The sequence below is a fragment of the Dendropsophus ebraccatus genome, chromosome 6 (genome assembly GCF_027789765.1).
Source record: "Dendropsophus ebraccatus isolate aDenEbr1 chromosome 6, aDenEbr1.pat, whole genome shotgun sequence".
NCBI lineage: Eukaryota > Metazoa > Chordata > Amphibia > Anura > Hylidae > Dendropsophus > Dendropsophus ebraccatus.
The window spans coordinates 28,338,450-28,364,406 of NC_091459.1; the positions used below are offsets into that span (position 1 = coordinate 28,338,450).

Here is a 25,957-nt window from a genome sequence, read left to right on the forward strand (position 1 = left end):
TGAAATAATAAATTATAATTTCTTTTTCATGTATTAATCTAGTTTCAAGTATCATGAATACATACACTAAATAGACAAATTGGCTTTAAATACTGACCAAAATACAGTGTAATCATAGTCTTTTTTTTTTTTTTTTTTTTTTGCACTAGCTTAGTCTAAAACAGGCTAAGTTTGTGTATAGATTTACAATTGTAGTGCATGTCCATTTAAAAATTTTGAGTATAGACATTTTTATGTGTTTGGGGTTTTTTTTGCACATGACAAAATTTTTGCACATAATTCATGCGTCGGAAAGCGTTTTTACATTCTATCTTGGCTTACAGTGCACCATTCTTAAAGGCAAAAACATGTAGTCTACTTTGTATATGTTGCTTATCCAGCGCTACAAAAACATGGCCACTTTTCCCCCTCTCTTGTTTCCAGATTGGGTGTGGTTTCAAACTCAGTTCCATTGAAGTATATGGAGCTTAATTGCAAATCAGACAACAGAGGGGGAAGAGTGGCCATGTTTTTGTAGCGCTGGATAACCCCTTTAAATATAGACAATCCTTAGCCATGTCCCTTTTGGTGTTTGAAAATAAAAAAAAATTAGAATGTGGTTAATTTTATTATTCTATTAAGTTCTTGTATGGTTAGTACAAGCAGTGCACCACAATTTGGGTGCATGTAAAGCCAAAATTCTGGTGCATCAGACAGTAAATCTGGGCCGTTGTTTGAGCATTCACATGTCAGATGAGGTTTATTGTGGATGTGGGTTATTTATCTGTTTACTGATACTTACATGAACCATATGTCTTAGATCATTAAAAACTGGGAGAGTTACTTGTACAGAAGGATCTGGGTGTATTTGTGGATCCTAGACCATAGAACAGCATGCAACATCAATCAATTTTTATGCACAGCACTGTTAACATTGTTGGTTTTGTGCAATTCTCTAAAATATATGTGCAGAACACAGAAATGGTTGGACCAAATAAGTCGCAAGTTTCACCAAAACCATTGATAAATTTCTAGTGTTCGTTCAAAAAACACAATCCCTGAATATGCAATCCACTTACTTATATCTCCCTAACTCTGGTCTTCCAGGATTTTCAGCTGTGTACCTGGTATGTACCCTCTGTGTTCCATGTAGCATAGATCCTACTGATCCTGCATACAGTATGGCATCTCTGTGTCTCTGTATAGTATTAGGCCCCTCACTGTGCGGTCCCCACATAGCATTGGCCCCTTTTTTTGTCCCTGTATAGTATTAGGCACTCACTGTGCAGCTCACATATAGTAGTAAGATTAAATCCAAGGCAGTACTTCCAAATGCTTTCTCAAGCAGCAAATATAGTGCAATTTCACAACAGTATATATCCAATCCACACAGCAGTGTTCAATATACATATCAATCAAGTCATTTAGAAAATCAATATACAGTATGTGTAAATCATAACATCAGAGGGTTTTTTTTGGTGCACTGAATCTGGAAGCACTTCAATACCAGGTCAATGCCTGGAGAGGACAGAGCAAGCTCTTTTTCTATCTCTCTGTTCTAAAAATCCATTTAATATATGGTCCCCAGATAGGGGACGTATCAGATATTAAACTGATGAGAACAGATACTACACTTGATCTTAGCCAAAAGGCCGAGAAGCGATTACATCAGAGTTTTAAATAACATCACATGTATAGGAAAACCCACGTATGGCATAAAACCAGAGTGTAAGTGCGTAATTACAAAGTTAACAAGGTGCTAGGTAAAAATACATTACATAAGTTATAAGATCACCTGTCCTCCTTTCCTGTACACCTATCCTCCATGTTGGAAGACAAAGTTATGTTCTCAGTCCAGGTCTGCACGTCAGTTATGCACAGAGGCTAAATTGCAGCTGTCGGCGCTATGACAGATAAGGCCAACATGCAAAAAAGGAGTCCTCGGAGCCTCAGTTGCGAGTCTCAAAACATGGGAATAGCCAGATATCACTAGCCTGTTGCCACGGGTGCCTCCAGATGGGGAGAGCACCACACCACCCTGATAGATAACCCCTTAAGTCCCACTCGGTTGTGAGTATTGGAAAATTAATAGGGAAACAACAGGGTGGCCCCTTTTGTGTCAAAGTCTAACTCAAGGTTCAAGTATTGCGACATGACAAAGGCTTGCCAAGGCAGGCAGGCAGGCATCCATCCACCCACAGACAGCCGTTTCGGGGTATTTGCCCCTCGTCAGTGTGGAGTAGGATTCTGGCTGGTTGGGGCAATGACAAATCAACTAACAATACACAGCAATCACTGAACTCAAAGAGTGTTTTGTTGGTAAATTTGTCAATGCCCCAACTAGACAGAATCCTGCTCCACACTGACGAGGGGCAAATACCCCGAAACGGCTGTCTGTGGATGGATGCCTGCCTTGGCAAGCCCTTGTCTTCTCGCAATACTCGCTCCTTGAGTTAGACTTTGACACAAAAGGGGCCACCCTGTTGTTTCCCTATATGTTCCAATACTCACAACCGAGTGGGACTTAACACCCCGTGGCAACAGGCTGGGGATATCTGGCTATTCCCGGTTTTGAGACTCGCAACCGAGGCTCCACGGACTCCTTTTTACATATTTAAATTTTGTGGGGCATCAGTGGAAACTCTTGATTGAGTACTTCATTGGAATTTTCCCGCTGATCTCCTTGAGCTCAGTGATTGCTGTGTTTTGTTAGAAGAAGGCAACAGCCCAAACTGTCAGTGTGTTGAACCACACTAAGGACTAGCCACTACTGGATACCAGGTTTTATGAGCATATTGTTGCAATCTAAAGATCTAAGGGTATGAATAAATATATCTATTACTGGAATGGAGATGCTGCAACTATATATATTTATATATATCCAGAATGGAGAAATATACATAATTAATAACAAATCAACGATTAGGACAATCAAAACTGATCTACTGGCCCCACTCAGATTGTGCAGTGGTATGTGGGCAAATATAGTGTTGGATTACACAGTACATATAAGGAATTCTTCCCTATGAATTGTGTATTTTACGCGTGTGTAATTGTTACTGTGGGATCATACTTACACCTTCTCTGTTTATCTTCTTTTCTTGTGTAAATAGAACAAAAAGCAATGGATTCCTGACCTTTCCACCTCCTGGAACACACCACCTCTTGTTGATCATGTCTTATTTGAATTAGTAAACTGCATTTTTTTTAATACTGATTTCATGGTCACCATATTAGTCATCATGTGTTGTTGGACTAGTGTCTGCATCATTTTGACTATTTGATAGATCATTTTGTAGTCCTGGCTGTACATTTATAGTCGGCAAGTGATCCCATTACTGGAGGGTAGGATGGTGACTATGCCATTGCTATACCCTAAGGTGTCTGGTGAAAACATCGAGGCTAGTGGTGTGTGAGGCATGCATGGCCACAAAGAGGGTGACCAGTCTCCCACAGGGACCCCAGTTCATTATATATACATGGGTGGTTCCTAACTGTTTGTCCTTTATAGAGGTTAAAAAAACATGTTATTTGGTGCAGAGGAATGTTGCAGACATACAGTATGATTTGTAGATGGCCTCTTTACGATATTCCCACACGTCTGGTTCTCCATTCTCCATATATCAATATATAAAGTTGCTGAGTCTCCGTTATATTTATATTTTATAATACATGTATTCGGTTGCACCAATACTTGCCGAAACTGGTATCCAGCAATGCCCAGTCCTTAGTATGGTTCGGTACACTGATAGTTTGGGCTGGTAATCTCAGCAGTCATGGCACCCGTGGTTGCGATTCAGCCTCTGTGCATGCTCGTGGGCCTGGACTCCGAACATGACTGTTTTTCAACATGGAGGTTGTGTGTGCACAGGAATGGGGCACAGGTGATCATATGTAATAATATGACTAATAAGTATGCACTTACACTATGATTTTATGCACATTAGGGCTATGTTCACACTGCGTATGAATCCGTCCGTAAATCGTACGCCGCTGTACATGTGCGGCTGAAACTACGGGCGTGGGAAAAATAGACATGCGGCCGGATGCGTACGCACCCCGAACATACGCCCGTAGTGCAGTTCCCTAGCTTCCCTAGCTTGTTTCGAAGCGATCTGAAACAGGTCATTTACTTGGAAATCTTCGCCCAGCCCAATAAACCACACAGAACCTTTTGGATCGAAAAATCAAGTTCAATTTGGCTGAAATAAGTACTTTGTACGGGACCGCATGGAAATCCACGGCTGTGAGTTTCAACATTTCCGGCCTCAAACAATGGTCTTGTTCATTTTTCACGGCGCTGCATACGATCCGGCCGTAAGCTCATACGTAGTGTGCATTGTGCGGGCGTATATCGTATACTTTCAAGCGAACGCATCAACCTCAAAACTACGTGCATATATTCGCGGTTCGCACTACGGACGGATTCATACGCAGTGTGAACATAGCCTTAGGCTATATCTGGCTATACATGGGTGGGTATTTTTAAAACTCTATGATTTACACACACAATATATTAATTTTCCAATTAATAAATAATTTAACTGATATGTATCACTTGAACACTGCTGTGTGGATTGGATATATATTGCTGTGATACTGCACTATAGTCACTGATTGAGGAAGATTTTGTATCAAGACGTTGCTGGTGTGGATTAAAAAGATCTTTTCAATTTGGAAGGTCTGCCTTAAATCTTGTCTTTTGGCTATATTTGAGGACCTTGGACCGCTCCCTGGTGGTGTACAACCCCTCTTTCTGATAAAGTATCCTGTACGGCTTGATGTTTGTTTTGTTTTTTGCAGATTTAGTATTAGGCCCCCGCTGTGCAGCCCTCAAATAGTATAGGTCCCCAACTGTGCAGCTGCCTATACTATAGGCCTCCACAGTGCAGCTTCCATATAGTATATGTCCCCTCTGTGCCCCTTTATAGTATTAAGCCCCCTTGTGAGAATAAAAAAAAAACAAAACACAAAACAAAAACACAACTCTTAGCAGCTTTTCTCTCGTTTATCGGCGCTCCAGTTCTCAGCAGCTCCTCTCCCAGCTTCAGATGCAGGCATCGTGATACACAGATGTTGCCTGCACCTCTTTACTCCAGCATGGTCTTAACAACTGTTTTTTTGGACAATGCAAGTCTACGGAAATAGGTGCTGCGGACATCCTGTTTGACACATGTTTTTTTCTAATAAAACTTGACAAACACTTTCAAAAAGCATAATAAAATAAAAGGATATGTTTAATATGGATAGATACAAACTGATGCAAACTAGCACAACAAATCCAACACAAAAAAGGAAAGTTCAAGATGCAAAAAAGGGAAATAAACCTAGCCCAAGTGACATACCGGTTACAGAATTTATAATGCAGTAGAAAAAAAGACCCTCAAAAGTCAGAACCTTCCCCTATTGAGCTGGTATGAACTTAAAGGTTGACAATGTACATTTCCTGGATAATACACTTCTAGGCATATTTTTCAACTACTGTTGTATTTTTTTAACAGTATACTTTGTAATCTTGAACTGCATTATAACTTAACAGGTTTTTTTTGTTGTTTTTTTTCTTTAATAGCCATAGAGCAACCACCACCTTTGCCTGTTGTACCACCTGCTGTAAGACCTAAAGAAAAAACAAGCTGCACATCCTCCTTTAGACATGACCCAGGCCTCTCCACTTCCAGCCTCCCCAACCCTAAAATGAGACATACTAAAATCCATCCTACCACCAAGAACTTAACAGATGCCAACAAAGCAGCTAAACCGATCCTAAACCTCACGGACAGGGGGACACAAACAAAAAAATGTGCAAAAACTGGTGTGCTTAGACAGGGAGCATTCCTACCCGGACATCAAAACCAAGGTTGTAGTACAACTAATGAGCAGACTGGTCCGCTGGTCAGGGACACATCTCAAGCGCTGGAAATCACTCAATATTTTTTTGAGGCTGTATCTACTCAGATGGAAAGATGGTATGAGAGAAAGATCGAGGAAGCCAAGTCCCAAGCAAACCAGAGGGCAAATGAAGATAAAGTAGCCTTACAGCAACATATAAAGAGCCTAGAAGAAGAGCTCATGAAGTTAAGGACTAAATTACAGAAGGAAAGCTAGCAATGGAGCATCTATACAAAGAATCTCCAGCACCAATCTCAGTATTTTATGGAACGGTTACAAGCCCCTTTTTGCATGATCTTACATGGCCATTTATTGTAAAGTAATTTTTTTTTTACATTAAAATACAAAAAAATACACGGCATGCAGCAATATGAGATGTTGAGGTAACCATTGCATGGCCTAACCATCTGGTACTTATTCTAACTTCTTTCAGTAACTTGCAACTATTATGTGCCATAGGATCACAGTTTATTCTTCTGTACATTTGATGCTGTAATGTAGTAGGCAGGTGCATGTACCATGCTGCAGTTACCACCCACCATTCCAACTCATTCTGACAGGGAGTGTATGGTGTGACACATGTGCTTTGCATTCTCAAGTACCATGAGCTAAAATTTGGATTATCTTAAAGCCAATGTGCCATCAGTATATTCGCTTTAAGTTTTGCACATGAAAAGAATGGCGCCACAGTCCTTTTTTTTTTTTTTTTTTTTTTTGAACCGTTGCCTGTTTCCTGCACACCGGTGCTTAGTAATAGACCGGCACCATGCACAGGAACCAGCCGCAGTTTTAAAAAAAAATAAAAAATTTGCAAATTAATGTGCAAAACGTAAAGCGAATGTACTGATGGTATAATTGCAGATTTCTTTCCCCATAAGTAGTAATACATAGTGATCACACAATTCATGACTTTTGGTCGCCGTGTGGCTTCACCCTGAAATTAGCATGTTACAATTTTGCATGTGCCTAGCATGGCTTAGTCCCAGGAGGGACCCACATTTATATCCGGAATGCATCATGAAGCATAAGTGATTATTTAAAGGATCTCTGATAGAGATGAGCGAACCGGGTTCGGGTTTGAGTCCAGCCGAACCCGAACAATCGGCATTTGATTAGCGGTGGCTGCTGAAGTTGGATAAAGCTCTAAGGCTATGTGGAAATCATGGATATAGTCATTGGCTGTATCCATGTTTTCCAGACAACCTTGAAGCTTGATCCAAGTTCAGCAGCCACCGCTAATCAAATACCGAACGTTCAGGTTCACTCATCTCTAATCTCTAACTTCAGTAACAAAGAGGTTAGAAGGTCCTGTCAGAATTGATGTCCTACAAAGCACCCGTGTAACATCTGCATTAGCGACCGCAGAAAATTGCATTTCTGGAGTACACTGGATAGCTGAGTATCAGCATAAACTCTTACTTAACTGAACAGTAAAGTCAATACAATACATAAATATGGAGCCAATTTTATTTTTGCTGTACCTCTTTTTTTATACGATACCCAATCTGTTGCCAAAATGCTGACAGCAGGCCTGTCAATTGTCACTACATTTGCATGTTCTTAACAGTTGCAGTGCGCTTTAAGCAGTCGTTTTAAACCTGCAGCATTATGGGATGTTTAAAAAAAGCCTCCAGCCAAGTTGTGGGCACACACGCACATTAACCCCTACCCTCACGAGTGAATAACTAAGTCCTGGAGAGGGGTAACTTTCTGCACTAAGATGTGCAGTTACTGACTGGTTCTCAGTGCTCACTGTCATTACTAGAGATGAGTGAATCTACAGTAGTAATGAGCAGATTGCTGAGATAACAAAGCATTTTGCTTCATCAGTCTGCTGCCATTTACCTCCCTGCCGCTCCTCCCTGGGTGCTGGGAAAAGCTGGATCCAGTTCTGGGAAGCTTCTCCCAGTTTCCTAGGACTGGATACAGCTTTTCCAGGCACCCAGGGAGGAGCGGCAGGGAGGTAAATGGAAGCAGGCTGATAAGCAGATTGCAGAGATAATGACTCCGACTGTCAGGATCCAAACAGCTTAATAAAAAGAAGACCCCAAAACCCACAAGTTTAGCTGTGAATTTTCACATTTTCTTTACAATTTCCAGCATCTTTTAACCCTTTAAGGACAGCCAATTTCGATTTTTGCGTTTTCGGTTTTTCCTCCTTGTGCTTAAAAGGCCATAGCAGTTGCATTTTTCCACCTAGCGACCCACATGAGCCCTTATTTTTTGCATCACTAATTGTACTTTGCAATGACAGGCTGAATTCTTGCATAAAGTACACTGCGAAACCAGAAAAAAATTCAAAGTGTGGGGAAATTGAAAAAAAAAAAAACGCATTTTGTTTATTTGGTGTTTTTACGCCATTCGCCCTGGGGTAAAACTGACTTGTTATGCATGTTCCTCAAGTCGTTACGATTAAAACGATATGTAACATGTATAACTTTTATTGTATCGGATGGCCTGTAAAAAATTTAAACCATTGTCAACAAATATACGTCACTTAAAATCGCTCCATTCCCAGGCTTATAACGCTTTTATCCTTTGGTCTATGGGGCTGTGTGAGGTGTCATTTTTTGCGCCATGATGTTTACTTTCTATCGGTACCTTGATTGCGCATATACGACTTTTTGATCGCTTTTTATTACAATTTTTCTGGATTTGATGCGACCAAAAATGCGCAATTTTGCACTTTGGGATTTTTTTGCGCTGACGCCGTTTACCGTGTGAGATCAGGAATGTGATTAATTAATAGTTCGGGCGATTACGCACGCGGCGATAGCAAACATGTTTGTTTATGTATTTATTTATTTACTTTTATTTATAACCTGGGAAAAGGGGGGTGATTCAGACTTTTATTAGGGGAGGGGGCTTTTTACTATTAACAACACTTTTTTTTTTACTTTTACACTTATACTAGAAGCCCCCTGGGGGACTTCTAGTATAAGTGCTTTGATCTCTCATTGAGATCTCTGCAGCATAGATATGCTGCAGAGATCCATGAGATCGGCACTCGGAAACAAACGAGTGCCGAGCCGAGGACGGCACCATCTTGGACGCGTCCCCGGCCGGCTTCAGTTACGGAGATCGCTCCTCCGGGATAACATCCCGGAGGAGCGATCTCCTCCACTAGACCCCAGGGAACGGCTGAATCCGGTAATCGGATGCAGCTGTCATGTTTGACAGCTGCATCTGATTACTGTATTAGCGGGCACGGCGATCGGACCGTGCCCGCTAATACCTACGGTCCCGGGCTACACGCGGCACCCGGGACCGGCGCGGTTCAGAGCGGGGTCGCCGCGCGGCCCCGCTCTGAACTTCCTTACCGGCATCAGGGCGTAAATTTACGCCCGATGTCGTTAAGGGGTTAAAGGACAAGTCCAGCAGAAACTTTTTATTAAAGTATTGTATTGCCCCCCCCCAAAAATTTTACAAATTACTATACACTTATTACAGGAAATGCTTATATAGTGCTTTTTTCCCTGCACTTACTACTGCATCAAGGCTTCACTTCCTGGATAAAATGGTGATGTCACTTCCTGGATAACATGGTGATGTCACGACCAGACTCCCAGAGCTGTGCGGGCTGCGGCTGCTGGAGGATGATGGCAGGGGGACACAGGGCACTGGAGGGACACTGAGCATCCCCCTACCATCATCCTCTCCAGCAGCCACAGCCCGCACAGCTCTGGGAGTCGGGTCGTGACATCACCATATTATCCAGAAAGTGAAGCCTTGATGCAGTAGTAAGTGCAGGGAAAAAAACACTTTATGTGCATTTCCTAGAATAAGTGTATATTAGTAATTTGCATATCTTTTGGGGGCAATACAATATTTTATTAAAAAATTTCACCAGACTTCTCCTTTCAGTCCTGTAATGTCATAAAAAATATGAAAAGAATGCTTTCAAAATGTTTCCAACATAAGGTAGACATATTGGAAAGATGAATTAACTAATTTATGTTTTTTTTGCAAATCTCTAAATTCAGCAAACAAAATTTTCCACTAACTATCTCTGCACCTTCCATAAGCTTAGGTATAGCACAATCGATATATATCTTTATAAAATGTGTCTGTGTTGTTTTTTCACCTCTAAAATCGCTTTACTTCGGTGGACAGTATAACCTAAGCAGGGCTTCACAGCCATTGGGCCCTCTCTCTCTGTTAGGGTCATAGTCTATGGAAAAATGCTGGTTATTGCTACACCGCAAGAATTCCCTCAGGTTGGAATGCAGTTAATGGACCAGAAGCTCCACATGAACCACAATCCCCACTCCAGAGACCACACATCATCCTCCCACCCAAACAAAGGCCGTAGGACTTGTCCCTTTAATAACATCCCCACCCAGGTCAAAGTTCCTACATTGGGGTAAGATTTGACACCATTCATGCCTTCTTTTTCTGGGGACACACCATTCAGGAGTGTTTAGTTTTCCATAACCCAGGAACACCACGCCCCACTTTCTCACTTAGCCATATTTCTGCTATGACCAAGTCCATTAGGGAAGGCATGCATTTCACCAGCATACACAGTCTCATAATGTACACTTTTCCTTATTGTATGCAGTTTGGTTTGCCTTATTGGTAGCATCCAAGTTGACATTGAGTGATAGGTCTCTTCCTCTCAACCCAGACAGGGCTACATGTAGACCACATCCACTTTAATGGTGCGTTCACACCTACAGGATCTGCAGCTGATTTTCTGCAGATTTCATTTAAATAACTGAACACAGCATCAAATCTGCTGCAGATCCTGTAGGTGTGAACGCACCTTAAGGGTATTTGCACACTGAGGAAAACATGCAGAGGACTCTATGTGGATTCCGTCACTCGTCCCCGCGCACTCCCGCTTCACTCTCTGCCTTTGCCATAGACTCTATTCTATGGTGAGACAGTTTCGCCGTCCGCCTGAAGAAAAAATGGGTTTCTGCAATAATTTCATTAGATATCAGAATGGTCTTGGCACCCCCAGAATTCTTCTGTTTAGTAAAATCTCTGGACACCATTTGGACTCATCCTGGTCATAGTTCACACAGTCAGGCTCCATCCACTGGTAACTCTGGGACATTTGTATGTGACTTTCCTTACTCCTCCCCGTTAGGCAGTTGTATAACACTCTGAAGGGCATTCTCCCTCCTGATGACAGGTGCACACACATCCACTCCCATGCACCTCCAACATGGCTTTCTGCACTCAGTAACAATAGCTGCTTGTTGCCGCTTCTGGCAACATCTTCAACATTGACTTAGCAACTTTGCTTCTCCAGGGCATGGCTTCTTCCACTGTTTAACAGTTATAGCGTCCCAATGTCGAGGTGAGTTGCTCCTAGCAACATCATCATGGTGCCTCTGCAGGAGTGACTTTTTAACACTTGGGTACTTTTCAAAACAAATGCAACTACACAATTTCATTCTCAAACATACCAAGCGTGGCCTTTGCTGGTTGCCCTTAGCAACGGAACGCTCATGCTTTTTATCTCGAGATTCAGACAGTAGAACGCCTTGGACCTTGGTACAGCAACCTTTTGACTTGGACACCTTTAGTTTTGGTTGGTAGCCTCCTGCACTGCAGTGTATGTACTTCGACACCTACTCCGTGTAGCAGTACATGCACTTTGTACAGAAGCTTACTTATCCTATGTCCTTTGCAGTTGGGCCCATACAGCCTCCCGCTCTGCTTCAAATTGCACAAGGTTATGACCCTTCTGTTTGGCTATGTCTTCACAACACTAAGTCCCATATGCGTCTGACATAGTCCTCAGCTAGACCCATAGCAAGAGAGTCTTTTCTAAGCAGCATAAAAAACACCTTTCAACATTAGCAATACTGACCTTTATCCAGGCAGAGTCTCTGTATCTCTCTCTCTCTCTCTCTCTACTGAGACAATCTCTCATAAGGCTTCTGGCCCTTTAAATCCAGCAGCAGCAAACTTCATGTGCCATTTTCTTGCTCACAGCAATCCTCCAACATATGTGACAATCTGGGGGTTACTCACTTGCTGGGATCGCAATCTCCCAGGTCCAAGATGGTTGGCACATCACAAACTGCAGTTCACACAGTGTTGTCGGTTTCAAACTGGGAGCAGTCAAGCTTTATTTTTTTTCTATCCAAGGCAATCAATCCATGATCAATAATGTAAACAAGCGCCGATCTGTTAATGTTGACAGTAGCATTTAAAGTGACACTTTCTGTATGATGGCTTCTCTACACAGCTGTAAGCCTAAATTCTGCAGTTTTCATATCTTACTTTATTATAGATTTGGTGCTTGGTCCAGTGAAAATGCTTATCTTTGGTGATTTGTGAAACCTGGGCGGGGGCTTCACGGTAGCTAGCACCACTTAGCCCCACCCACATCAGTGTTATGGGCCCCGCCCCTTTATAAGTGGTGTCTCTCCCTCTAGGTCGACCTAGGCAGGGTCTAGATGCAGATGTTGTCCCGGAGGTGCAGAGCCTGTGGTGACAATGTGGGTGGGGCTAAGTGGCGCTATGTGAAGCCCAACCGAGGTGGCACAAACCACCAGCATAAGCATTTTTCACTCGACCAAGCAACAAAAATCTATAATAAAGTGAGCTATGAAAACTGCAGAATTTAGGCTTTACAGCTGTGTAGAGAAAGTCCTCATACAGAAAGGGGGTGACAGTATCACTAATTTTTACCTTTACATCTAAGGCCAATTTAGAACGCTTTAAAACTGTTCAATAAACCAGAATAAGACCGTTACAAATGATCTTTATTAGACTGCATAGCTATGGAGGGGTAACAAAAAAAAATTTAAAAAAGGTTATAGACACGACTGACAAATAACTTGTATGTCCTAACAATATAGTACAAAATGTGCAGGCTTCACAGTATGACGTTGTGATTTACAATACAGAGTATGGAAAACAAGTTAGACCACAACAAGAATAGAAATGTTTAGATTCTCAAATTTAACAGTTTTAAGGGAACTTTGGTTTATTACAAAAATAAAACCTTGGATTTTTGTATTCGTTTTACTCGGGGGGAAAAAAAATACAAACATGTCCTACATTTCTACATATTATAAGATACAATCTTTCCTTCCGTGTGTCCATTCGCTGTGCAGCTCTAGACGCAGTGTGCTTGGTTTTACAATGAACTGGTAGTAATGTTGTACACAAGAATGGCTGATGGATGCCATTTGAAGGTATGCCATTTTTTACTTAGAAGGTACATTGCATAGCTTCCTGCATCATTGAAATGACTTGACCTGAGCTGCAGGACATGCTGTTCTATTCCGCTGTGCAAAGTTCCGTGAATCTCCCCAAAACATCCCTCCATTCTGCTGCTGTGACAGTTCAGGCTGCTGTGCATGTATCCAGACATGGTTTACACATGTTCTGAGGTAGTTACCAGCTCAAACCACTGCCTGAGGGCATCACTCAGGGTTTCCGGAAGAGTGTTCACATCTCGAAGGATGATGTAGAATGGAAAAGGAAACTGTTCCATGTAAGATATCATTTTTGGCATCTCTTTTGGGTCTGTAAAAATTGGCACTTTAATATCCAGGATGGAATCCTAAAAATAATAAACATGAGTTAATAGCTACACTAAAAATGACAAAGAGGAGGAAGAGAAGGTGGCAACAGCACTTTAATGGGTATGGGTGCCTTTGCACAGAGAGATATTTGAAGCCAAAGCCAGGAATGGATTTTGAAATGAGGAGAAATCTCAGTCTTTATGACCTGTTCTCTGTTTATAGTCTGTTCCTGGCTTTGGCTTAAAAAATCTGTCAGATAAATCTGTGTAAAGGGACCCTTAAAGGCGTATTTCAGGAAAATATTACTTTTTCCCTATGCAAAGTGCGACCCTTGAACCCCCCGGCAATTTCTGTATCAGAACCAGTCGGCTCGGTTATGAATAGGGCACCAGGTCGGCACGCGATCCGCAGTACAGCGCTCTTTCGGCGTACTCTGTTCTCTCAGTCACTCCATAGGAATGAAAAGCCACGGGTTACAAACATGCTTTCTTGAGCGCTTTTAACGTTTGTTTGAGGCATAATTTGAGTGTGTGAAAGCTCCCTAAAGGATGTATAGTAAGTTTTGTAAAAACAGGCTGCAGGAGGGTACTAGGTTGAACTTGACGGACTCCTGTATTTTTTTTTTACCTTATTAACTATATTACATGTCTCTCCTGTGAAGCCCTACCCACTTCTCTGCGTGAAAATCTGTGCAGGTGGTGTAAAACGTGGTAGTCACAAAACCTTACAGAAAACATGGCTTGTTTAACTGCAACTTTTGTACACCATAAAACTGGTGCACAGGGATAATAAAATTTGCTGTGTCAGGAAAAATTCACTTCAAAACCTACGTACCTTGGAAGTAGGGTTGTCCAAAATGATGAAAATAATAAATATGTTAGCATTGCGGGCCGCCTTTACTGCCCTTGTTACACGATCTTTCCCCTCTACAAACAATCCTCTCCCATCAGAGACTATTATAAGCAACTGGGCAGTTTCTGAAACAAAACATAATATATATTAGAAATCATTATCCACAACAACATTCTTATCTGACGACAATGTTTATCTCGAGTTGCACACTTGGTCAACTTCTGTACAAGGAGGTTCCATTGAGAAGTGCTTTCAGGGAGTAGGAAAACACTAACGCCCCTATAACACAAGGCGATCAGCAGGAGCAAGCGAGCACTGACCTGTCTGGTCAGTGCTCGCTTACTCCTCGTTCCCCGCTCACTGCCAGCGCTATTACACGTTCCATCAGTGAGCAGGTAAGTGCAGGAGGGGGCAGTAGGGGGTTGCCCAGGAGATTGTTAATTCGTCCTGGCAGCCCATAGAAGATGGTGGCAGTCTGCTGCCGCTGCTCCTGTTGCACAGAGCGACAGCAGCATATCGTTGCTATTGGAACTGTTGGTCTTTCAAAATCTTGAAAGACAAAGATCAGCCGACATCGTGCTCGTCGCTTGATCGTTGCCTTTTATTACATGAAAATATAATATAATAATAATGCTTTTATTTGTATAGCGCACACAGATTCCGCAGCACTTTACATAGCTCACAATCTAAATATGGCCAATAATGGCTTCGTGTAATAGGGCCTTAACTCACAAACCATTTATACTAAATGACTGAACAAATATGACAATGGGTTCCATGTACTAGTAATGGACTTTCATCTTTTAAATGTGCAAAAAAAGAAACCAATAAGCAAAGACGACCCAGTCCTTTCTGACTATGCTCAAAGGGTGCATTTACACCAAAAATGTTCAGGGCACAATGCAAACCAGGTAAATGAAGAAAAATGTGTGTGTTCAGGGCCTCTTGTGGACTGTTAATTTCACTATAACATCAGCATAGTAACCACTTGTAAAAATTGCAGGTGTATATTTATTGACAGGGAACTTATCACACTAAGGGGGAGATTTATCAAACTGGTGTAAAGTAGAATTGTCTCAGTTGCCCCTAGCAACCAATCAGATTCCATCTTTCATTCCTCACAGATTCTTTGAAAAAGGAAAGGTGGAATCTGATTGGTTGCTAGGGGCAACTAAGACTAATTCTACTTTACACCAGTTTGATAAATCTCCCCCTTAGTCTGTAGTTTAATCTGCAGAAAGCACATTATTAAGCAGGAGGAACTGAACGGTGAGCAGTTTATAGCTGTATTTTATTAAAATCCTATAACTGGGGCACTGTCACTTTCTTCAAAGATAGCGGGTTATGATGCATTTACTAAGCCCATCCTATACAAGCTGCACATTGCAGTATTTTTCATACAACAAAACCTTGTCGGTAAGAAATCACATTGAGAAGCTGAAAATATATATAAACATACTCTAATACATTATTGCAAGTCTTTAAGCTACAAAGAATATGTATGTTATGGTACATGAAGAACAGAAATAACCAGTTTTCGTTCTCACATAATGCCCTTAAGTTACAAGTCTGCATATACCACTACTGAGAAACACAAAACTTTTGTGTATTAAAAAGAAAAAAAAAAAAAAAAGTGGTAGTAACTGTGAAAACGCAAACAATAGGTGGTCACAGTGTTTATAAAGAGTAGGTAAAACATTCAGGGTAGACATTTAATCTCACTGTAACCCTTTCAAGACTTGGATGATTTTGGCTTAGATGACCAAGGTCGATTTTACAAAGAAGGAATACACGATAAACCTCCCCCTCCCTCCAAGTCATTAAGAGACGGAACTCCATGAAGTACCAATGACCGCACTGTAATACACATAGAATGCAGTCTATGACATTTCCAGGCATTCTGTCCCTGAAGAGGCCAACATTAAATAAAACTACCTCAAGGTCTTGAACTACAAAATGTGTATTGTCTCCAGTTCCCCAGCTCCTCCCTCTCTCTGATGTCACAGGAGGCTTGGCTGGATCTATTCTGGACTCTAGCCTTACCATCATCTCTGAACACCACCACCTACCTGTCATATACACAGATGCATATATATTATTTAGTGATAGTGAGGAGTGCTTGCAGCATGCTGCGTTGTGCTTAGCATTGCCATGGAAAGAGTACATGGAATAAAAGCAGCAGGTGCTGCAACTTCACTAATTCTTTAGTCTTCCTCCCATGCAGGGTCCATTCATACATACAGTTACATTGATAACTGTATAATTAAAAGCCCATAGGGCTGAGTCATGTCATAAGTTTTTTGAAACAGGACACCATTAGCCCCCCAGGAACTGTTTATAAACAAAATGTCAGATTGATGTAGTATCAATATTTCATTGCATTCCTATTCTGGGAATTGTAGTACTGAGCATATGCTCAACAAGTAAGTACAACCACGAAATGCACAACAAAGACCCCAAAACAAATGGACAAACAGGTAAGCAATGCATGTGATAAGGTAAGGTTTTAATGGTGGAGTACCCCTTTAATTCATATTACTTTTAATAAATGATACCTACATAAAAGTAATTAGCAACATTTTTTTAGATTTTCAAGGGACCGGTTAAGTTCTCAAGTGGATTTGAATGGAGCGGTAGGTAAAATGCCCCCACAATTTACTTCATTTAAAAATATGGCATAGAATTGATTACTTTGCATACTTCATTACAGTTACATCATAAAACCATTATTTTCTATTAAAAAAACATGTTTGTGTCTCGCCATATTTTGAGACCTGTAACTTTATTATTCACGAATGAAGCTGTGCAAGGGCTTTTTTTTTTAATGGTAACATAAGTTATACACTATAAGTCTTTTACACAAAAATAAATATATATTAAAAAAAAAAAAATTTTGTTTTTGCATTTTTGTTTTTTCCTTCTTGTGTTTAAAATGCCATAGCACTTGCATTTTTTTACCTAGAAATCCGCATGAGCCCGTATTTTTTGCGTCACTACTTTTACTTTGCAATTGCAGACTTAATTTTTGCATTAAATATGCTGTTAAACACAAAAGAAAAATTATATGCCCGGTGAAATTGAAAAAAAACACGCAATTCTTTGTTTTTTTTCCGTTTTTACGCTGTTCGTCCTATGGAAAAACTATGGAAATAACACCTTCTACAGAAAAAACCTTCCTTTAAATTGCTTTATTACCATGCTTATAACGCTTTAATTCTTTGGTCTATGGGGCTGATTTAGGTGTTCTTTTGCGCCATGTCGTCTTCTTTCTATTAATATGATATGATTGTGCATATGCAAAAGATGAGATACAATTTTTCTGGATTTGATGCGACCAAAAATGCACAATTTTTGCATTTTGGCGGGTCTTTGCGCTTACGCCGTTTACTGTGCGAGATCAGGAATGTGATAAATTAATAGTTCACACGATTACGCACGTGGCGATACCAAACATGTTTGTTTATTTATTTTTAATTATAAAATGGGAAGGGGGGTGATTCAAACTTTTATTAGGGGAGGTTTTTTGTTTATTAATGAAAACACTTTTCTTATACAATTACACAGTAATTTGAAGTCCCCCTGGGAGCAGCGAGTGGCGCGGCCCCCCTCGAACTCCTCTTGTGGACATATGCCGTACCGGTATGGTACACGTAAACCATTTGATCACACTTTATTTTGTTAACAGAGCAGAGTAACAAAACGCAGTCATTTTGGGGATATTGATTTTTTTCCTGTGTACACCCCCCAGATTGCTAGTGCTGCTAGGACCCTGGACTACTTCCTGGCTGATTTTTTTATATATATATATATATATATATATATATATATATATATATATATATATATATATATATATACACACACAGTGAGTGATCAGAAAGGGGTTAAGAAAAGGCAAATTCAAAGCAATGTTAAAAAAAAAAAAAAAAAAAAATTATGTAGGACAAATTATACAGTATACATTGGTTTAAAGGGGTTTGTTGGCTACACTGGTATAACAGTCATAATATGTAATACAACGTCTGTCGCACATCTTAGCTCACCTGGATTACTGGTTTGAGACATCTGTTGCGCAGCAGCAAACATGGGCACACAAGATTCTAAAAACTATAGGAAAAAAAGAAAATTAAGTTATCGCATAAGGAAATAAGTAGCATGTTTTTTGATTGGACCAATATATCTTCTTGGTTACCTGGGCCAGCAGGGTTTTCTTCTGTTGAAACTTGCACTGACTAAGTATTCTGGATCCAGACTGCTCACTAAATTGTTCATGGAACGGATGTAAGAGCTTGACGTTTTCTCCAAAACTAAGATAGAAACAATTCATATAAACTTAGGGACACTTTAAAAAAAGCAACAGAAGCCTATAGGGCCCAAGAAAAAGTCATGAAAGGAACCCTAAGGGGGCATTTACATTATGTCATGGATCCGTCCTCCGCCCGGCATGATGTGTCAGTATCATGGTGGGTGGGGAACGAATCTATGACATTTCTTCACCATCACCGTCCATAACGTCCACAAATTCGCAAACATGTGAATGCCCCCGTACTGTACACTAAACTGAAGTATTGTACACAATAATAAAAGTATGCTCTATCCACAGTATCAGCATTTTGGGGTCCCTGTACGCCAGATTGTGGGGGACCCTGCAATCTTTCAGGTATGCCCTATCCTGTGTAAAACGACCTTCCTGCTGTTAGTTTCCCTTTCTGCACTGGTTACATACCTGTACACAGCAATTTGTCCAACTTCCAGAAGAGTCAGTGCATTTCCTATTACCGCAAGGGACTCGTACGCAAGCTGTAAAATAAATTAAATTTAATCAGGTCACTGACAAACCAACTTTTGGATATTAAATGCTCAGCCTAAAAATTCTAACCTGCTTGGAGTGGTTGTCGACCATACTGGAAGAATCATCAATAGCTAAACAGATCTGGTATTCCCGCTTGCTGGGCTTCGTTCTGCGCAGCCATATTTTGTCTTTTCTAAACTGACTGGCTATGTATGGAATCACTTTTCTCATATTCAGTCTTTTTCCAGTTCTGTAATCCCCCCTGAAAGACGGAAGAACAAGATTAAAGCAAAAGTTTGCAGTGGATGCCATCACTGCTGCTAGGCCTTCAGTTTAGTATACAATTCTGACATTTTACAAAGTAACCCAAGATTTTCCTAAGTCAATAAATTCAGACTAATTTTGGATGGCTTTAGCTTAGGGATGGGGAACTTTCGGCCTTCCGGCTGTTGCAAAACTACAATTCCCACCATGCCTGGGCAGCCAAAGGCTGCCCAGGCATGATGGGAATTGTAGTTTTGCAATAGCTGGAGGGGCGAAGGTTTCCCATCCCTGCTTTAGCTGGTACACTATGAAAAGTGCACAGACTTCTACACTGAAATACACAATATAGAACTAAAAACTCACTTGAGCTTCGCCGCTTTTGTAGGCTCTAAAATAAGCCGCAGTTGTTCGCATAACTGCTGAGATAGGGAAGCGGTGAGAAGGAGGTAACTCTGCCACATTTCAGTTGCAGCCTTTTCCTGAAAGAAAAATGACTATTACTATTCCATATTGTTGAAATAACACCATTGTAATATCGGATATGTGAAAAAAGGATGAGATTATAGGAAGGTTGTGGAATGCCATCAGCCAAAAGAACAAAGGCTGCAAGAGTACGAACTTTTATTGGGGGGGTTGTACTGCCACAGTTCAGAGAACCTCCATGTGACAAGGTGTGGGAATTAACAAAACAAAAGGCAAGGGTGGATGACATGAATAATCCATTGGAGTACTAACTAGGATCACATCGATCTTGGAACTTAAAGCAAGTGACAGCTTAAAAAAGCTGAGGGAACCGAACCAATATATCAGGGAGGGAAGAACCAATATATCAGGGCGGGAATCTATCATTAAAAATGCTCACCTCTTCAACATCACCCTGTGTATACCATGCTTCAAGCTGTTTTTCAAGTTCTTTTCTAAGCTCTTCAAGATTTTGAGGAGACTGCTAAGGATACAAAGTACACCATATAAGTATAGCATATTGTTCCTTTGCATGCAATGTAACACAAAACTGAAATCAAATCTTAAAACCGTAGCCAAAAGTACTTGCAAGCAATTGGAGAAGTTTAAATGCAGTTATACCATATGAGAATTCCTAGCAACAACCTTCAAATGACCAAGTCATGGTAGCCACATACACAATAAATCTGAGGATTTCTGCAGCCACACACTATGGTAGTGAATTTAGGACCCTATTAAACGGAGCAATAATTGGACGAATCAGGCAGATTATCGCACTGTGTACACAAAGATTATATGCCAAAGATTTGAAGCCAAAGCCAGAAACAAAATATATACAGAGATCTGGTCATATAGGAAAACCTGGGATTTCTTCTCTTTTCAAATCCATTCCTGGCTTTGGCAGATAATCTGTCAGATAAATGGACCCTAATAGAGACAACAACGATCATTGGCTGATCGTGTCTTTTGGTCCTGACCTAAAATCAGTCTCTGGGTGGGCATTGCTACATGTAATAATTATAAGCAGCAGATGGCTGGTGACTGTTAAAAGAAAAAACCTATATATTACCTCTCCATGGACCCCGGTGTTTTTCAGCCCTCTGTTTTATTCCCGGAGCTGCAACTGTAGCTTCAGAGCGGGTCTTTGGCGGTCCCGGCCAGTGTTTATCTGAGCGGCCTGTATGTTAAGAGGCCCGTTCTGAAGCTAGAGCAGCGGCTCCAGGAAGCGAGCAGAGGGGGAGCAGAACAGTACCGGGGGCTGTGGAGAGGTAATGTATACATTTTAGGGCAAGGGCTGCAGAGACATCGCTAATGATGACTGTGCAGCCCTTGCTAAAAAATTATCGAGCCATGTGATAGCAGATCGGCACTCATTTGCAGGAGGCAACGGGCCGCCTAATACAGCCTGTACTGTGGGTGATTTTACCTGCACAGTTTCCTTTCTTAAAAGATCCCAGACTGTGTGTATGGTTGATTCTCTGTTTCTTTCAGGTTTCTCCATGTCTGTATTCGCAAATTCTGAATCTTTATTCATTATCTCCTCCTCATTAGTTACACCTGGCACCTCTGTTTCAGATTCCATAGGCCCTGTATAAGAAAGGGTTTAAAGACTTTTTAAGGGTCATAGCAAGAGGTCATATGTAAGACGCAAAAAAAAAAATTAAATTAGAAAGCCAAATCACAGCAAAGGAGAAACAGCTTTATTATTGGATGATATACATCTTTGAACATAGTGACTATTCACCTTGTGCAAGAGACTCTCTAGATTTTGGTTGCTCTGGCTTTAGCTGTTCAACGCTGACAGATTCAAGGCACTCATCTTCTTGTGTCTCCATTTCGCCATCTTCATTTGCAGCACTGTCATTTTTTTCCTCCTCTTGAGGCTGTATAGACTTCTCTTGCTCTTTACTAGCTGTATCTGTAAAGCAAAAAAAAAAAAAAAAAAAAAACATTGAAACCATGCACAAACACTATGCATCAGATTTATCAAGCTGCCTGAAGCTCACACAACCTGGTTTTTCCAACAAGCAGCAGCAAATTGGTTGCTGTGGGAAAAAACCTGGCTGCAAGAGTTCCCATCAGTTTGATAAATCTAGGCCTACATTTCTAAAGGCAAAGAAACAAATGTCCAACCAACATGCCCTAAAATAAAACTTTTTTTTTTTAACATACAGTGGTCCCACAACATATGATATTAACTGGTTCCAGGACAACCATTGTATGTTGAGCTGATAACGCCTTAAAGGGGTTATCCAGTTCTACAAAAACATGGCCACTTTTCCCCCTACTGTTGTCTCCAGTTCAGGTGTGGTTTGCAATTAAGCTCCATTTACTTCAATGGAACGGAGTTTCAAAACCCCACCCAAACTAGAGACGAGAGGGGGAAAGTGGCCATGTTTTTGTAGCGCTGGATAACCCCTTTAACTATGTAAAACTGGTAATTGGTTTGAAAATGTCAAAGTAAAAAAATAAAAATAAGGAAAATAAATACATAATAGTACAGATAAAGTCAATGGAACTTGGGTATTCAATAAAGAGAATGATTGGGGACTTATTTGGTCATTTTTGACATGTAAAATGGAAATTTGATGGGTGCAAAAATAAATTGTATGAACATGGCCTAAGCAAAACTAAAAGTCCCAGAAAGTCTAGAAGGTCTGCCATCTGTCCCAGAAAGTCTAGAAGGTCTGCCATCTGTCCCAGAAAGTCTAGAAGGTCTGCCATCTGTCCCAGAAAGTCTAGAAGGTCTACCATTTGTCTACGATATATTCATATAGTGATATAAGGTTAAATTGGGCTGAGAGTCTTAACTATAATATCTATCTATACACAGGCATACACACAACCACAATGTTTATATAAATTGCTATAAACGTATCAGCAGTGTACGGCCAAAGTATAAAAGAGAGAAAAAAAAATTAAAAAATAAAAGGCCAATGTTGGATTGCCAGCAACCATTTGGTGGTACATACCGTATGTCTGTGCATCATAAGACTCGGCTCCCTCCCTGATGTGCTCATAAGCATCAGCTTCTTGTGCTTGGTTTTTAGCTTGCTTGTCACCATCTTCCATTTCACTGCTGGACTCCATGGTCTTGATTCTTTTTTGGACTTGTTCAGTGTAATCCCCCAAAGTGCGATCATCATCTGACTGCCCTGGTTTACGCTTGATACTCTAATAAATCAATGTGCATCAGGTACATATAGGTCAAGAACAAACTTACACTTATAACATAAATAAATATAAATCATTATGACTGAAGATGAACAATCGAGTACTGTTCATGTCTAGTGCTATGTTTATGTAACACTAGCTGATCAATAATATACCAGTAAATGGCAAAACAGCAGGCACTAAACATACAGAAGATGCGGCGAGATGACAAGACGAACATGTAAAGGACTAGGTTAGCTTATCAGTCTCAGCGTTTCAGTCATCAGCGTTTAACGCCTAGTAACATATCCAAAATTCTAAGCCTAGATACCAAACAGAAAATTGGGCCTGATTTCAATGACACTGGACTGATGAACAACCTGCAAAACCTCAAATTACAAGGCTGTGGATGAGCTAGCTGCTAAAATATACACATCAATTTGGTTACCCAATTTTAAAGCCTTTTACCTGAGTAGGACGGACACTGTGCTTTTCTAGGGCCATACGTGCCATCAGTTTTGAATCGTGACCTTCAGACTGACTTGCATCTGCCGATCCTGTACCATGATCCTAGATAAAGCATTTAAAAGATGAATTCGCAAGCATCTTTTATCCCAGAGAACAGATATTTTTCCCACCAAAATAAATTACTTTCTGCAGAATTTATCATTGAAGCGTAACTGTTATTTATTTATTTTTATTGCAGAAAACAGTAGTATAGGCGATTTTAAGAAACTCTATAAAAGGTTTTATTAGGCAGAAAAGCCTCTTTCTGTACTCAAGAAGCAATCTCCCAGCCTCCCCCCCGACTTCATATCTGTGCATTATCCGGCAAAGCCGTCTTCATTACAGAGAAGCCAGTGAAGACGGGTTCTGCTGTGTCCATTATATCCCTATGGAGGGGGGAGGGGCTGAGGGAGATGAGGGAGCAGGAAGGGGTGACATGAAGGTCATCTGTTTGCAGACTGTCTGGGCACCTAAAACACTGGATTCAGAGGTCAGAAAGGTCAGTGCTTATCTAGGAACTTGCTGAGAGAAGATTGCAGGGTGTTGTGCAGGACTGCTCTGTGCTCACTCCTCTCAGCCCCTCCCCTCTCCATAGACACATAATGGGCACAGAAATCCTGCTTCTTCTGCAGTGAGGGGGGACCAAGGAAAACAACTTTTACAGTACAGAAATAAACTCTTTTGGTAAACAAAACCTATAAGAGTTTCTTAAAATCACTTTTATTACTTATATTTATTGTTTTCAGAAAAATGACCCTGATATGACGGTTACGCTTTAAGCCTCAGTGAACATATCTTAATCACCTCTTTGGCTTCATCCCTTTCTGAAGCTGCTCCAGCTAACTCAGCCGCACTATCACTCTGTAAGTTGTCCTCTGCAGTTTGTCCACACGCCTCATGTTCCATTCTATGTTCAGAGTCCGGGACCTCTTCATCTTCACCAATTTTTTCATCCTCATCATTCTGACAGAAAAAAAAAAATGGACGTCAGCATGACTATATGTGGCTCCGCATACAACATGCATTTCATGTTATCACAGCCATTTATTTGGCCCTGAGAAGCTTTGGATGTACAGGGTACTGGGATCTGTATATCATGCATAATATTTATTGATTGGTCATAGAACTCTATTCCCCATTATTAATATTGCTGTGATGTAATACTTTTTACAGGGTCTTCAGAAACTATATTTAGCGCTCCCCGAACCTCTATATGAGGATAGTGCCAGGGAAATTGTATTGCATAAAACACACTCAGCACTTCTCTCAATATCTTCACAGAATAAAAAAAAAGACACCTGTATCAATATCATGTATGTATGTATGTATGTATGTATGTATGTATGTATGTATGTATGTATAAATTTTTTATGTATGAAGCTATTTGCTACTCAAAAAATCCGAGGATTTACCTGAGGAAGGAGCCCGTTGTCTGTTGGCAGTTCATTTCCATCATCTCCTTCTGGCTCCTGTTTTTGTTCCTCCTCCTTTGCGGGCTCAGCGGTATTCTCCTCAGCATCTTCATTTTCAGATTTTTCCACTAAGTCTTTTGTTTCTTCCTTCTGTTCATCTTTGTTCTGTTCCTCCTGTTGTGTTTCACTCATTTCTTGGGCCTCTGCATCTTGTTTTCCTTCATCATTCTCTTCTTGGCCTTCATTTTCCTCCTTTATATCCACAGGTTTTTCTTCTACGTCAAAAGGATTTTGTTCTAGAACAATGCACAACAAATGGCTCCATCAATGTATTTTTAAACTGATACTTTTATTTACAGTTAGTTTTGCTAAAAAGGAAACATTAACCACAAGATCCCAAAGGGATAAATCCATATTTCAAGTATCTTGCTAAAAGCTTGCTTAGGCTGGATTCAAACTACATTTTTGCAATCTTTTTTTTTCCAACCTTTTTATTGCAAAAAAAAAACAAAAAACAAAAACAAAAAAAAACAGATGAAAAATGGATGAAAAAATAGATGCATGTGTGTGCATCCGTTTTCCCATAGAATTGCATTATAAAAAAAACGGACTAAAACGGATCAGTTTTTTTTAACGGACACTAAAATGAGGTTGACTACGTTTGTGTACGTTAAAAGGAACGGATCTGTTTTGATCAGTTTTTTTTTTTTTATAATGGAACTCAATGGAAAAACGGATCGAAACGGATGCACACACATGCATCCGTTTTTTTTTTGCAAAAAAAAAAAAAAAAAAAAAAAAAAAAAAAAAAAAAACGGACTGCAAAAACGTAGTGTGAACCCAGCCTTACTTGTTATGCCAGAAATGACCCAAGCATCTACTGTCTGTCCATTCCTGGAAGTCGATGGCATGTATGCACGTTCCGGTGTGCACACAACACACATAGGATTGCACGTATCATGTATACTAACAGAACATATACATACATATATATCTATATATCTATATACACACACACACATATATACACTGTACATAAAAGTGGGTGGGGGTAGCTTGGCCAGCACTATTGCATTTAAAATACTGACACCATATTAATGTGTTCACAGTAACCAAATATTCTTAGACTACAAAAAGAATATTTAGAAGTCAGT

At 40.5% G+C, this 25,957-nt stretch overlaps 2 protein-coding genes and 1 non-coding gene across 7 annotated transcripts in view; 1 reads left to right on the forward strand and 2 right to left on the reverse strand.

The window, feature by feature from the left end:
* Positions 1–6,990, forward strand: part of ANKRD6 (ankyrin repeat domain 6) — a 116,226-nt gene extending 109,236 nt beyond the window's left edge. The window contains exon 16 of one of the 2 annotated variants that reach the window (XM_069973573.1): positions 5,549–6,990. In XM_069973573.1, coding sequence (XP_069829674.1) covers positions 5,549–6,084 — 536 coding nt within the window. In that variant the 3' untranslated portion in view covers positions 6,085–6,990. The remainder of the gene's footprint in view (positions 1–5,548) is intronic. The other variant, XM_069973574.1, reaches the window with a different exon arrangement.
* LOC138796092 (U2 spliceosomal RNA) lies at positions 1,453–1,643 on the reverse strand. Its single transcript, XR_011363717.1, has one exon. It is a non-coding gene; the product is annotated as a U2 spliceosomal RNA (small nuclear RNA).
* Positions 6,991–12,576: 5,586 nt separating the features above from the next.
* LOC138795522 (midasin-like) overlaps positions 12,577–25,957 on the reverse strand; it is a 75,193-nt gene continuing 61,812 nt past the window's right edge. For 3 of the 4 annotated variants that reach the window (XM_069974734.1, XM_069974733.1, XM_069974737.1), the window contains 14 exons: positions 24,804–25,099; positions 24,196–24,354; positions 23,353–23,454; positions 22,704–22,905; positions 21,476–21,649; positions 21,158–21,318; positions 20,132–20,215; positions 19,633–19,748; positions 19,093–19,267; positions 18,940–19,013; positions 18,406–18,520; positions 18,257–18,320; positions 14,196–14,338; positions 12,577–13,399 (listed from right to left, as the gene is read on the reverse strand). In XM_069974734.1, the coding sequence (XP_069830835.1) occupies positions 13,211–13,399; positions 14,196–14,338; positions 18,257–18,320; positions 18,406–18,520; positions 18,940–19,013; positions 19,093–19,267; positions 19,633–19,748; positions 20,132–20,215; positions 21,158–21,318; positions 21,476–21,649; positions 22,704–22,905; positions 23,353–23,454; positions 24,196–24,354; positions 24,804–25,099 (2,054 nt within the window). In that variant the 3' untranslated portion in view covers positions 12,577–13,210. The remainder of the gene's footprint in view (positions 13,400–14,195; positions 14,339–18,256; positions 18,321–18,405; positions 18,521–18,939; positions 19,014–19,092; positions 19,268–19,632; positions 19,749–20,131; positions 20,216–21,157; positions 21,319–21,475; positions 21,650–22,703; positions 22,906–23,352; positions 23,455–24,195; positions 24,355–24,803; positions 25,100–25,957) is intronic. The other variant, XM_069974735.1, reaches the window with a different exon arrangement.